Source organism: Heterodontus francisci, chromosome 11 (genome assembly GCF_036365525.1).
Source record: "Heterodontus francisci isolate sHetFra1 chromosome 11, sHetFra1.hap1, whole genome shotgun sequence".
Lineage (NCBI taxonomy): Eukaryota > Metazoa > Chordata > Chondrichthyes > Heterodontiformes > Heterodontidae > Heterodontus > Heterodontus francisci.
Window position 1 is genome coordinate 62,053,879 of NC_090381.1, and position 15,471 is coordinate 62,069,349.

Consider the following 15,471-nt stretch of genomic DNA (forward strand, 5'->3'; position numbering starts at 1 on the left):
TCGTGTATATTGTGAAAGCTGTGCTACTGAAGAGGAGAAAGCAAGAATAGTGTGAAATCTAGCACAGGCCCTATGAACATAATTTTCACAGATCTAAAAAGGTGAGCATTGGTCCCCATTGTAGCCTTCTGAAATTTGCTCTCTTTCTTTACTGGAAAATATAGCATGCAAGACATGGGTGGACAGGTAATTATGTTTTAAATCAGGAAGTCCTAAAGGGAAAGAATTTCTGATCTAAAAATGAATGTCAGCAATAATTTTGACAAAAGTCAATCAAAAATGGGATATAATGTCTTAGAAAAATAGATCTACTTGTTAATAAGCAATTGTAATTGCAAAAGTATTGATTTTAGAGAAATATAAAGTGTAATTACAAATATATTGGTGTAACATTAACTTGATATAATGGTTAACAGTGATTATATCTAATTTATTTATTTTTCAGAGAGTAATTTCCTCTTTGTAGGTCCATAGCAGCATACACTGTCAACAGGTTACAAGGAGGATGCTGATCTGCTCCCAGGACTCCACCCACACCACTGTAAAATCAGCCATGAGAAATCGCACAAAAATGGCCCTGTATAAATTTCCAGTGAAAAAAATGGACCTGTAGCAATCCCCACAAATACCGTATCAAAGAGAATATCCAGATTTTATTATTTTCTACAGCAATGTTTCAATCAATATTCTGTAAACAAATTGTAACACTCCATTTCATGTTAGATCGGGAATGCATAAAAAGTTATAAGATTTATTTACCATACCACATGAGATCTACTTGATTAAACTTTAGAACTTAATCTAACTCTCAGAAGACAACATCCAGGGAGAAGACTCGGAGGGTGGAGTTCCGGACCGGTAAGTATAAAAAACTTACCTCGAGGATTTGCGGCCGACATCCAGGGAGAAGACTCAGAGGGTGGAGTTCCGGACCGGTAAGTATAAAAAACTTACCTCGAGGATTTGCGGCCGACATCCAGGGAGAAGACTCGGAGGGCGGAGTTCCGGACTGGTAAGTATAAAAACCTCACCTCGGGGATTCGCGGCCTACATCCAGGGAGAAAACTCGGAGGGCGGAGTTCCGGACCGGTAAGTATAAAAACCTCACCTCGGGGACTCGCGGCCGATATCCAGGGAGAAGACTTGGAGGGCGGAGTTCCGGACCGGTAAGTATAAAAAACTTAACTCTGGTAAAAAAAACTGAAAGAAAAACTAAAAAAGTGACGTCACAGGAAAGCTGTGACCTGATTGGCTGGCAGGGAATCTGTACTGAATTTGAAAATAAAACATTGATAAAAATTGATTAAAACCCCTAATAACTAATTAATTAATAAGTAGAGTAACTAAACTGGAGGGAGGAGATGACTGTATTTAGTTAGCATTTAATATTTATAGTAGAAATCTAGCACTAGGGACCATAGTTAATTGTACCTTAATTTGGTAAGGCTTTAATAAGTATTTAATTATTTTAAATTAATTTATTAATTAGTGCTAGAAATGTCAGTTCGAGGGGTAAAGTGCTTCACCTGTGAGAAGTGGGAGGTCCGTGATGCTTCCAGCGTTCTGGACGACTACATCTGCAGGGTGTACCCAATTGCAGCTCCTCACAGACGGCATGGATCGGTTGGAGCAGCAACTGGATGCACTTAGGAGCATGCAGGTGGCAGAAAGCGTCATAGACAGGAGTTTTAGAGAAGTGGTTGCACCTAAGGTGCAGGCAGATAGATGGGTGACTGCTAGAAAGGGAAGGCAGTCAGTGCAGGAATCCCCTGTGGCTATCCCCCTCTCTAACAAGTATACAGTTTTGGATACTGTTGGGGGGGAATGGCCTATCAGGGGAAAACAACAGCAGCAGCCAGAGCAGTGGCACCATGGCTGGCTCTGTTGTTCAGCAGAGGGACATAGTTCAGCAGAAGAGCAATAGTTATAGGGGACTCTATAGTCAGGGGCACAGATAGGCGCTTCTGTGGACGTGAAAGAGACTCCAGGATGGTATGTTGCTTCCCTGGTGCCGGGGTCAAGGATGTCTCTGAACGGACAGGGGGCATTCTGAAGGGGGAGGGTGAACAGTCAGAGGTTGTGGTACACATCGGTACCAACGACATAGGCAGCAAGAGTGATGAGGTCCTGCAGGGGGAGTTTACGGAGTTAGGTAGAAAGTTAAAAGACAGTAAAATAAAAGCAAAATACTGTGGATGCTGGAAATCTGAAATAAAAACAAGAAATGCTGGAACCACTCAGCAGGTCTGGCAGCATCTGTGGAAGGAGAAGCAGAGTTAACGTTTCAGGTCAGTGACCCTTCATCGGAACTGACAAATATTAGAAAAGTCACAGGTTATAAGCAAGTGAGGTGGGGGTGTCTGCTCCCATCTCATTCTCACAAGCCTCTGCAGCCACTGAAGAGACTTGAACCCCAAGAAAGAAAAGTTTCCTACAGCAAACAAGGTTTAAGAATACTGGGCACCAACGAAAAGCAAGATCTACCTACAATCAAGGATTCTACAGTGAGCTTGAAGAACCATAACAACAACTCTTCAAATATTGCCTCAAACCTTTCCACTTTATTCTTCTTCTGCTCTTTGCTGTCTCTATTTGCATGTGTGTATTGCGTATGCATGCTAGCGTGGGCGCGGCATGTATCCGTAGGCGTTATCTGAATTAGACTTTAAGTTTAATAACATTTCACCTCTTCTTTAATCCTAAGAAAGCCTGTTTGTGCTGGTTTCTTTGCCTGATATTGGAAAGCAGTGTATAAGGATTCACCAAGGGGGAGCTAAAAACACTGTGTATTTAAAATTAAACCCTGTTACAGTAAGATCAGGTGAAGGCTGAAAGGGAACCCTAGACCTCTTTTTCACCTGGTTGTAACAACATCAATAATTCTAAGCATGACTTAAACTGCTCTGTAATATATACTAACAATGGGATTTCCCACAATTGCAGCAGCAGGGTTCCTTTCTACCACATAGAGCACTGAGGATCTCCAACACAACGACTGTTATACAGAACTGCTATTATCCTATCATATTGAAATTTGGAAGACTGCCATGGTGGTTAACAGCAGGTTTCAAGCTGTGTCAAACATTATAGTGCTATAATCATTTGTATGTACAAAAATAATCAATATTTCCTGTCTATTGGAGTAGAGTGAGCTACATTTCCACACAACCTTGGGGCTCTGGTGACTGCCATAATTTGAACAAATATCAGTTCTGCAGTTTGGAACACCTTCATCACTCGAAATATAGTTCCACTTGGAAGCAACGTTTTGGTAGTTCTCAGATTTGTCTTGCATATTATGTTAGTTTTCTACTGAATGTTTGCTACAATTCAGCAATTCTATAAACATTTACTTTTTAAACTGCCAATCTAAAGAATTTATTCCCTGAAAACCATCACAGCCCATCTGTATCATTTGCAATACCTTGAAAAATAGGGCTGAATTTTATCAGCGGCTGCCGTCCACGGCAGTGCGCTGCGAAAGCGGCGGCCTTCTGACATGGAAGTGCCGCCACACAGCCCGCATGATATTACACGCGGCGGCTAATTTAAATGGAGGGACAGAGCGTCCACCCCCAATGACAGAGGGGGAGGCTGTCGCGTCCCCGGAAATGCATCCGGTGCCACCATGCAGGCGCCAGTGCCATTTTTAAAGGGGTTCAAGCCCTTCAGTAACATTTACATTTTTAAAGGTGCCTGTCTGTGGGAAACAAAAATGACATTTTAATGCCACTCTAAATCCCGTCTCCCAGCCTGCAATAGGAAATCTACAAATAAATTTCCCTCTCCTCCCAGAAAAAATCTTTTATTTATATCCCCAACTTTCCCCCTGAAATTTATTCCCTTTAACCGTCAACCCCTTCCCACCATTCTTGCAACCAATAGGGATAGTTTTCCCCACTCCTCCACCGCTCTGATAATTTTATTCCTCCCCCCTCCGTACCAGTGACTCGCCTCGGAACTCCAACGAAGTTCCGAAGACATGCGGGTTGCGGCTGGTTGGACGTAAAATCAACGTGGGACAGCCGATGGCGGCAGGTAAGTTCATTCGCATGTTAATGTGGCTAATTTTAATATTTTAATGAAAGCCCCGCTGCTAGGCTGCCGGGTGGCCACACTGAGGCATCGTTGCCGCTGGAAAAATGCGGCAGAGCCTTTTCGATGTTGGGGGTCGTGGCGGGCCTCTCCTGGCAGAATTTTACAGACCCCCCTGCCACGACCCCCAGTGTCGAGGGGCTGGTAAAATCCAGCCCATAAAATTTTGGTTTTGGGTGGGAAGCCCACAAAGAACAAATAGACATTTTGTTGTCCTGCCACCAGGAGCAGCGGCGGGTGCAGATAATGGCAGCCAACCCACATGGGAGTTGTGCTGCCACGATTACATGGCAGGTGGCCGCCCTCCCCGTGGCGGGGGCGGCAATGCCAGCGCCATTCACGGCGTCACCTAATGCTGGAGCAAGTGGTGGCACCATTTTTAAAAGGCTGTCAGCTCTGCAAACAGTTGAAAATAATGCAGAGTAGACCCCGTCCCCCCAATATCCACAAAATATTGCAGGGTTGTCCCTTCCCCCCTTATCCTGACACACAATGCAGAGTTGATCCCTTCTCCCGCCCATCTATATTCAGAATGCAGAGTTGACCCCGTCGCCCCAGCCAATCTATACTCAGAATGCAGAGTTGACCCCTTCCCACATACCATCTCTACTTAGAATGCAGAGTTCACCCCTCCCCCCCCCCACCATTGTTTACTCAGACTGCAGAGTTGACCCCCTTCCCACCCACCATCTGTACTCAGAATGCAGAGTACCTTGTTCCCCCCCCACCCCCCCAATCTATACTCAGAATGCAGTGGAGACCCTTCCCCTCCTCGGTGGCACCAGCTTCTCCTGGATGGGAAAGCGCGAGTACTGCATGTTGTGAAGATTGGGAAGGGATGGGTAGATCGTGGCAGATGACATGGTAAAGTATGCAGATAGGTATATTATATATTTAAACCAGGGTCCTGTCGCAGAGTGGCGGAGGGGCTGCCATGGAGCTCCCCCGCCGCCGGGAAGATTGGGCCTGGCAATCCCGGCATCGGGTTCCCTAGCGGCCCCTGCCGCTCCGATTCTCCAGATCACTGCCCCATCCTCGCCACAAAACCCACGTCAGGCTGAGAACAAAATACAGCCCGTTATGTCTTCAAGTAGATTGATCTTTGCTTAGAGTATATTCTGTTCAATATGCTACACTTGTGCAAATAGCAAACAACACATTTTATAAATTTCATTTTCCTTTCATAGCTATTTATTACATGAAGGAAGTGAGCAATAATCCAGTATCAGTATCCATTGCTAATGCTGCACGATAACAGAAAATAACAATATTTTTAAATATAAATTACACTTATACAGCTTTTGTTGAAGTATATTTCAACTGATTCAATTCACTCATCAGCAACTTAAGTTTTATCAGTACAATGCTTCAAGTTTTAAGAAATTGACATCTTTAAGTTCTTCTGCTTTGTAAATGCATTTGTCTATTTCCGGATAGAATTATCAAAGTGTTTTTCCACTCTGATTTCTGCAGTGGTCCTCTGTGGTGGTCTGTTGGGAAGAAACAGATTTCAATGGAGCTTTCCAGTGACTGTAGCAGTGGTACAAAATTATTTTGTTACCAATTAATTTTCTTATGAGCGTAGTGGTTCTCAAACTTTTTATGGTTGAAGGATCCCTTTCCAATTGGATTTGTAATCACAATGTAATGCTATATAATACTCATAATACGAAAGTGCTGCATGTATGGAGAGTTTGAACAATACCTTTAAGAAAACAGGTAATTACATAGAGTAGCAATTTGAGAATTATTTCACTGATGTTGATATTGATGAAACAGACCAGACATATCAGAGATAAAGGATAAGTGTGACTCTACTAACATTCTCATACATGCTAACTGAACTGCTTTTTAACATGGTTAAAGATTGTCTGTTAATGGCATACAGACCCAATCAGTTCACAGAGCACATACTATACAACTATTGGCCATATCAATATATTTAGATGTTTAACATATCAAAGCAGGTTACTATTTTAATTTAAAATAAACATCCCATAAACATATGAACTTCCTTCCCTCCAATTCTATTACAGAGTGCTCATTTGTATGTGACATTCCTGGGAATATTTTACAGACCTGTGCAAACTGACACCAATTTCTCAATGTTATTTAATCATGCAAGGAATTTACATTATGGCAACATGGTGGAAGATTTAATTAAGTCAAACTGACAGCTTTCCCACGATTACAAGAATCAAACTAACAAGAGATTAATATAAACAGAAAATGCTGGAAATACTCAGCAGGTCAGCCAGCATTATATCAGCACTTGTTCACTGCACAAGTCTAAATTGAATGCACCCTAGTATCACCTCAGCAGCTGACCTCCCATCTCCCCCCTAGTCGAAAATAAATGAGAGACTCATTACTGAAAACCATGGCAGCCAGGGCGCCCATCACTGCGAAGAAGGGCAAGTATTCGAAAGTCGACATCTTCTCAGCTACCTTTGCAAAACTAACACTACTGTTAATTAATACAAAGCGGGCAGCTTGCCTTTTGTTTTCTTCTCTTTCCGCCTTTGTGTTTTTCTCTCTCACCCACTAGCGAGATCATTTTGCAGACTCCCTGCAAAGTCTCTACAGACCTGCAGGGGTCCATGGACCCCAGTTTGAGAACCACTTTATTAGCGTCCTTGCACTCAAAAAAAACCACTTAATTTTTGGAGCCTCCTCAAAGGCTTGCAAATGAGTGCAATTAGTGGAAACTTCCAATGGTGATTAATTCACCCAAGGTGTGGGGCCAGTTTTGCTTGCTGGGCCTGCTTCTAGTGCAATGTTTTAAAACTAGTGCAGAAGATCATGGAAACTCGATTGGTGCTGAATGCAATTTGTGCTTAAAATTCTGCAATCTTTTATGCCGGTTACAACAAATATTGGGAATATGTGCCAAAGAAAACAATGCAATAGAGTGGAAACTCTGCGCATGATGTTCAGCTGCTAGAATGGTGCTGTGTTTAACCTAGTGTGTTCCTTTAAAACTACTGTTAAAACACACCCTGTGCAGAAGAGGTATAAAGGGGTTGATGCAGGTCATTACAGCCGCTTGGTAACTTCTGAGGTCAACTGGATTGCAAATTCCAGGCTCTAGGTCACATGAAATGGCAAGCTTGCTTTCTTAATTTTCCAAGATTGTATCTGTAACAAGTGTGGCGCTTTGAAATGCAGGAGTTTTATATGAGTGGCTCTTCCATTGCATTATGAAATAAGCTTCCCATATCCACTCCGTCACTAAGACTGCCTACTTCCACCTTTGTAATATTGTCCAACTCTGTTTCTGCCTCAGTTCCAATGTTCTCCTAGCGAGCCTCCCATCTTCCACCCTACCCTTGAGCTCATCCAAAACTCTGCTGCCCATATTCTAACTTACAGCAAGTCCCCTGTGTTCGCTGTCCTACATTGTTTCCTGGTCTGGCAACACAGTTTTAAAATTTTCATCCTTGTTTTCAAATCACTCTATGTCCTTACCCCTCCCTATCTCTGTAATCGCCTCCAGCCTTACAACCTACCGTGATATCTGCGCTCCTCCTATTCTGGTCTCTTGCGCATCCCCAATTTTAATTACTCCACCATTAGTGACTGTGCCTTCGGCTGCCCGGGCCCTAAGGTCTGGAATTCCCTTCCTAAACCTCTCTGCCTGCCTTTCCTCCTTTAAGATGCTCCTTAAAACCTACCTCTTCGACCAAGCTTTTGATTATCGATCCTAATCTCTTGTGGCTCGGTGTCAAATTTTGTTTGGTAACGCTCCTATAATGCACTGTGATGTGTTACCACATTAAAGGCACTATATAAATGCTAATTGTTGTTGTTACCCATACCAAGTTGGAGGATATGCTTTCTCTCTTAACTGCATGCTGTTGCTGGTTCTCTATGTCCCTCTTCTCTGTTTCTCTTAACTTTTTTTGTTTTGCTTCTGTCCCATTCAGCTTGTTTGTCTTTTTCTATCTTTGGTAGGAGATCGTGGGTGGGTAGAGAGTTGCTGAGGGCTATAGGCCACATATTTCAGTGTCAGGTATGGGAAAATGCAGCCTATGCTCCTCAGCAGTTCTCATTCTGTGTCCTGTGTTATACTTCTTGCTGAATGGTGGCCACAAGATGTTAGAGGCCGGTCACCTGTCTCCGCCCCACCCTTCCAATCTGTTCCTCTCAAAAAGGCTTTGTTGGCTTTCAAAATTTAACTTACTTGCGTATTACTTTAGAAATTAAATTAAAATGAGGAAGGACACTCTTTCTGCCTCCCCCCATCTATGCTTCTCTCAGACACACATAGGTGATAGCAATTAGAAACTCTGGGGCCAAAATCTGATAGCCCCTGAAATTGAGTGAGGGGATAACGATGCATGATTAATCCACACCCATTCAAAATAATGCAGGCAGTAAATTTATGCCGCCTCCTAATTATAACGATTGCAGGCCCAGCTTTGAATATGCTGCTGAGTGGCTGCATGTTTCAACAGGAGGCCCCCAAGTTCGTGCAAGGCTAGCAACACTTAAACCTAGGCTGCCCTACTTAAAGCCAGCCTTCACCTCTTAAAGGCAAGATGCATTCTCGCTGCTGCAGGGGCTAGAAGTGATGAAAGAGGAGTTAAAGACCAGGAATAATCTTGAAAAGATCAACAGACCAGAAAACATGTGCTAATGTTCTTTGATGCAATGCTAGAGGCCTTGGTGCAGGAGGTGCACAAGAGGATCGAGACCCTTTTCCTTCAGGGGGAAGGAGGCCTTCCAGCCAAATACCAGGAAAGCAGTGGCAGCAGGTAGCCATTGTTGTCAATGCCAGAGGTCTAGCCCTAAGGATCTGAATGCAGCATTGCAAGAAGTTTAATGACCTCACACGAGTGGTCGGGGGATGCATCTTTACATGCCATATCCTGCCAAGTGTAACATTAGCCTCGCACACCACTCCATTTATCACAGAACCTCTACCTGCCTAGAAACAATCTCCAACAACCACAACTCATATCTTACCTTCATAGCCTCACCTCACCCGCACACACTTAGCACTGCGGCAGTTTGCACACACTGCCAACTTTTCAGCCATGACAGGAACATCACCCAAATTCATTGACCTTCACTCACTGATGCACTTCCCTCTCTCATGCAGGACAAGGTTGCCCACAATCGGAGGCAGCAGCACATAACTGGTGGGGGACAGGCTCAGCTGCATGTCCTTGCCCAATGGAGGAGAAGGTGCTGGCCATCACTGGTGCAGTCACGACTGAGGCCATGGCCAGCGGCGGGGCTGAAACCCTCGAGGGTGACAGAATGTTCTTATCTAACCCACCTTGTCAGATGCCACTTTCCCCTCATCCCACAATCTTTTATGATTTACAAGCTCCACATGGTATAATCATGCACCTCTTACTTTCCCCACTTCCCTCATCCCAACTTTGCCCTTGTGCCCTTATGCTTTCAGATAACTGGCCAGGCAGTGCTGCAGGAGGCTGAAGTTCTCGAGGAACAAAAGACTGATGAGGAAGAAACACTAACATTCAATCTGACACTCACAGCCACCAGCTCAGATACTGGCAGTAGTTTAGATGTGAAATCTGTACACGATGAGTCACCAGGTACAAGTGGCTTGCAGCCAGGCCAGTGAGCGAGGACAGTGCAGGTGCCAGCTCCCCAGAGGGCAGGATCGCACATGAGTTCTGTTGCAGAAGACTCAGATGAGGACTTTGATGGGGTGGCATATAAAAAAAAGCTGATGGGCATGCACACAGAAATGCTTGGTGCATTGACAGGCCTGAAAAGCTAATCTTGCAGCTCCCTCTTGTTGCTGTTTTCAACCCTCTTGCATCCTCCTCATATCCAAGTTCCTCTATTTCATGGGATTTCACTTCTGAAGATCTCCTCCTCAGAAATCTCAATTTCCAGGCTTCTGAAGAGTGAAATCGTGAAGGATACAGCAAGCCATCACAATCCCCCAGACAATCATGTTTGGGAGCCAACCTGAGAGCAGGCTATACTAGACCTGGTATTGTGCAACGAGATATGATCTATTAATGACCTCATAGTAAAGGCACCCCTAGGGTGATCCTAATATGATTGAATTTTACATCCCGGGCTTAATTTTACCAGCCCCTCAATGCCACAGGTCACGGCGGCGGAGAGGGGGGGTGTTGGTAAAATTCAATGGGGAGAGGCCCGCCTCGACCTGCGATGTTGTGAAGGGCCTGCTGCACATTACCGGTGGTGGGGGCACCTCGGTGCGCACCCCCCCCCCCCCACCCCCGCTGCCTGGCAGCGGGCCCTTCATCTTAATATTCAAATTAACAATAAAGAGATGAAAATGAACTTACCTGCAGGTGGGGGCCGATTTTACCACCGCCGTTCTTACTCCGCGCATCTTTGGAACTCCAGAAGGAGTGGGGGAGGAGCGGGGAAACATTTTTCATTGGCTGTGAGAATGGTGGGAAGGGGTTGAAGGGCAAAGAGTGCAAAGTTTGGGGTTTAAAGGTCAGGTCTGTCAAGAATGTTTTTTTTGGGGGGGAGGGGAAGAGAGGTAAATAAATTTATTGTGTGGTTATTGGGGGGGGGGGGGTGGTGGAAGTGGCGCTTTTATGTTAAATGTACTGTTTTTATTAAAAGTTAAAGTCCTGGTCCCTTTAAAAATTAAAACCTCTGCAAAGGGCTTAAAGCCTTTTAAAAATGGTGCCAGCGCCTGCGTAGTGGCACCGGATGCCGTTGCCTGGGATGCAGCAGCCGCTCTGCCCCCTCTATTTAAATTAACCCTCCTGCAAAATACTGCAGGAGCTGCACATCCATGGCGCACTCTTAAAATTCAGCCCTCAGTTTGAGGGAGAGAAAAGTGGGTGCAAGACTGGTATTTTAAACTTAAATAAGGGCAATTATTTGGGCATGAAAGCCGAGCTAGCAAAAGTGAACTGACAAAGTAGGTTAAGGAATAGGTCAATAGAGAGGCAGATATTAAAGTGGATATTTCAGAATACACTGAATAGATACATTCCAACAAGCAAGAAAAATTCCAAGGAGAGGACCCACCATCCGTGGTGAACTAAAAAAGTTAAAGATAGTATCAAACTTAAAGAAAAAGCATATAATTGTGCAAAGACGGGTGGCAGGTCAGAGGATTGGACAGAATATAAAAAGCAGCAAAGAACGACTAAAAGATTAATAAGGAGGGAAAAATTAGAGTATGAGAGAAAGCTGGCTAGAAATATAAAGACAGATAGTAAGAGTTTCTATAGATATTTTAAAAAGAAAAGAAATAACAAAGTGGGTTTTGGTCCTATAGAAAGTGAGTTTGTGGAATTAATAAGAGAATATAAGGAGATGGCAGATGAATTGAACAGGCATTTTGCATCAGTCTTCACTATAGCGGATACAAGTAACATCCCAGAAATAGCTGTAACTCAGGAAATGGAAGGGAGGGAGGAACTCAAGAAAATTACAATCACCAGGGAAGTGGTACTGAGCAAATTGTTGGAGCTGTGGGCTGACAAGTCCCAGAGTGCTGATGGACTTCATCCTAGGGTCCTAAAAGAAGTGGCTAGGGAGATAGTTGATGCATTGGTTTTCATTTTCCGAAATTCCTAGATCTGGGGACAGTTTCATTCGATTGGAAAATAGTGAATGTAACTCCTTTATTCAAAAAGGGAAGGAGACAGAAAGCAGGAAACTACAGGCCAGTTAGCTTAACATCTGTCATATGTTAGAAGCTATTATTAGCAGGGCACTTCGAAAACTTCAAGGTAATCAGGCAGAGTCAACATGGTTTTGTGAAAGGGAAATCATGTTTAACCAATTTATCGGAGTTCTTTGAAGAAGTAACATATGCTGTGGATAAAGGGGAACTGTACTGTACTTAGATTTCCAGAAGGCATTTGATAAGGTGCCACATCAAAGGTTACTGTGGAAAATAAAAGCTCATAATGTAGGGGGTAACATTTTGTTAGGGATAGAAGATTGGCTAGCTAACAGGAAACAAAGGCTAGGCATAAATGGGATATTTTCTGGTTGGCAAGATGTAACGAGTGGTGTGCCACAGGGATCAGTGCTGGGGCCTCATCTTTTTACAATTTATACAAATGACTTAGAGGAAGGTATGGTTGCTAAATTTGCTGATGACACAAAGATAGGTAGGAAAGTAAGTTGCGAAGAGGACATAAGGAAGCTACAAAGAGATATAGATAGGTTAAATGAGTGGGCAAAGATCTGGCAAATGGAGTATAATATGGGAAAGTGTGAAATTGTCCATTTTGGCAGGGGGAATAAAAAAAGCATATTATCTAAATGGTGAGAGATTGCAGAGCTCTGAGATGCAGAGGGATCTGGGTGTCCTAGTGCATGAATTGCAAAGGGTTAGTATGCAGGTACAGCATGTAATTAGGAAAGCTAATAAAATGTTATTGTTTATTGCGGGGGAATTGAATACAAAAGTAGAGAGGTTATGTTTCAGTTATACCGGGCATTGGTGAAACCACATCTGGAGTACTGTATACTGCATTGGTCTCCTTATTTAAGGAAGGATGTAAATGCCTTGGAAGCAGTTCAGAGAAGGTTTACTAGACTAATACCTGGAATGGGCAGGTTGTCTTATCAGGAAAGGTTGGACAGGCGAGGCTTCTATCTGCTGGAGTTTAAAAGAGTAAGAGGCGACTGGATCGAAACATATAAGATCCTGAGGAGTCTTGACAGGGTGGATGTGGAAAGGATGTTTCCTCTTGTGGGAGAAGCTAGAACTAGTGGTCACTGTTTAAAAATAAGGGGTTGCCCATTTAAGACAGAGATGAGGAGAATTATTTTCTCTCAGAGGGTCGTGAGTCTTTGGAATTCTCTTTCTCAAAAGGCGGTGGAATATTTTTAAGGCAGAGGTAGATTGATTCTTGATAAGCAAGGGGATGAAAGGTTATTGAAGGTAGGCAGGAATGTGGAGTTGAGGTTATAAACAGATCAACCATGATCTTCTTGAATGGCGGAGCAGGCTCAAGGGGCCGAGTGACCTACTCCTGCTCCTAATTTGTATGTTCGTATGCACAACAGTGGGAGCACAATGGCGGGAGATCCTGGACTTACCTAGATACTCGAGTCTTCGTTTCAGCATGCCAATGGCCTGTTCAATTTTAGCTGAAGAGTGTGTATGAGCTCCATGATAGAGTTCTTCTGCTTCATTGTAGTCCTACTCAGTGGTGTTAGAAATGACAGTGTTATTGGATACCCCTTGTCTTCAAGGAGCCAGCCAGTGCCTTGGCCTTCATTCTAAAGAGTGCTGGTACAATGGACTGCTGAAGTATAAATTAATCATGGAAGTTCCCTGTATACTCACACTGACGCATAGAAACCTGTGCCTACAGTCGTACAGTGACTGAACATTAGTGAATGAAATTCCTTTCAGTTGGCATAACGTTGTGGATTGACAGCATTGGTTTGCATGGCAACAATCAAGTTTCAAACATTTGTGGAAACCCAGTGATCCAATGAAAATGAATGACCTGCTAGTTCAATTGCCTTGGTCCTGGGTCAAACAATAATGAACTAGGCTGACTTGACAAACAGGTCACTAATTATGGAATGGAAAACAAACTGACTGACCCAGGTTGAAGCTGTTCTTAGACTTAGCCAATGCATAAGAAATTAAGTGCAATAGTGATTTTGTCAGCCACAGTAAACACTACCCTGTTTCTTTCAGATTTCAGATCTACTTGTAAGGTGGTGCAGAGCTTTTCAGGGTTTCTGGGGTTGAACCACAGCCACCTCACACAAAGCTTCAGGGAGATATTCAAATAAGATTGTCTGAGTCTATGCACCCCAATGGCTGAGTATCTGCAGGGAGTCTGCATTTCCTGCAGTGCTGCTAAATAAACTTGCCCTCCTGAATTCTCTGCTGTTCTTTCTCCTCCAACATACACATCACAAAGAAGGGAACGGACAAAGGAAAATCAATACTGGAGCCTAACATTATGTTTCAAAGACATTTCTTTCACAAAAAAATTGCCTCAAAGGAAGTCTCCATATGAAGCTAGGAAATTCCACAATTAAAACTAAGAACATTTTGACAAAAATCCAATTTAACATGATGAGTCTGTATCTGACAGTACAATAAAACACAACTACTCAATTTTTGGATTCTAGCATCATATATACATACGGATTAGGAGCAGGAGTAGGCCACTTGGCCCTTCAAGCCTGCTCCGCCATTCAAAAAGTTCATGGCTGAACTGATTACTCCACAGTTCCACCTATCCCCGATAACCTTCCACCCCCTTATCAAGAATCTATCTACCTCTGTCTTAAAAATATTCAAAGACTGTGCTTGCACTGCCTTTTGAGGAAGAGAATTCCAAAAACGCATGGCCCTCAGAGAAAAATTGCTCCTCATCTCTGTCTTAAATGGGTGACCCTTTATTTTTAAACAGTGACCTCTAGTTCCCCACAAGGGGAAACATCCTTTCCACATCCATCGTGTCCAGACTCCTCAGGATCTTATATGTTTCAATCAAGTTGCCTCTTACTCTTCTAAATTCCAGCATATACATGTCTAGCCTGTCCAATCTTTCCTCGTAATACAGCTCGCCCATTCCAGGTATTAGTCTAGTAAACCTTCTCTGTACTGCCTCCAGCGCATTTACATCCTTGCTTAAAGGAGGAGACCGGTACTGTATACATTACTCCAGATGTGGTCTCACCAATGCCCTGTATAGTTGAAACATAACCTCCCTACTTTTGTATTCAATTCCCCTCGCGATAAATGATAACATTCTATTAACTTTCCTAAATACATGCTGTACCTGCATACTAACCTTTTGCGATTCATGCACTAGGACAGCCAGATCCTTCTGCATCTCAGAGCCTTTAAAGTTGTCATTCTGAGTTATCTCGGTTTTATAGTGACAGGGACAAGGTACATTTGTGGCTCTTAGGGTAGAGTTGATGAAATGAGGACCAATTATTCCATCTTTACCTAAACCACGGTGGGTGCATCTATCCTCCCTCATCTCTGGTAAATGTCAGGGAAGAACGTAATAATTATCATCATGGCTGTGTTCAACCATTGTAGGATGTAGCCCTCCTCATGCCTTTTCCATTTATCTCCATCCCTTGCTATTCTCGCCCATGTGGTTCCTAGGTATGATATTATGTCATCTCTTCATCTTTGTCTCGGTCTCCCTCTACCTTTTCCTGTCGTTAGCTGCCACTCCATTTGCCGTTTTGTCCACCTGTTATCATTTATTCAAGCAATATGCCTCGCCCATTGTTATGAAAGTGTTTATATTTTTGTTACATTTTGAGGACTTGTGTTTTAAAACTGTTTGAAAAGGATTTCATGGATTTTTTTTTTTACAAGGATCACTGAGAGGTTGTTTGAAAACAACATTTACTGGAAGTCACCTGTCTTCAGATAAGTGCCCAGTG

The 15,471-nt window shown here is 43.3% G+C and overlaps 1 protein-coding gene across 7 annotated transcripts in view; it reads right to left on the reverse strand.

Moving 5' to 3' along the window:
• Window positions 1-5,318: 5,318 nt before the first annotated feature.
• The window catches only part of LOC137374884 (cilia- and flagella-associated protein 337-like), a 95,737-nt gene continuing 85,584 nt past the window's right edge, over window positions 5,319-15,471 (reverse strand). For all 7 annotated transcript variants that reach the window (XM_068041457.1, XM_068041454.1, XM_068041460.1 and 4 more), the window contains one exon: window positions 5,319-5,585. In XM_068041457.1, coding sequence (XP_067897558.1) covers window positions 5,519-5,585 — 67 coding nt within the window. In that variant the 3' untranslated portion in view covers window positions 5,319-5,518. The remainder of the gene's footprint in view (window positions 5,586-15,471) is intronic.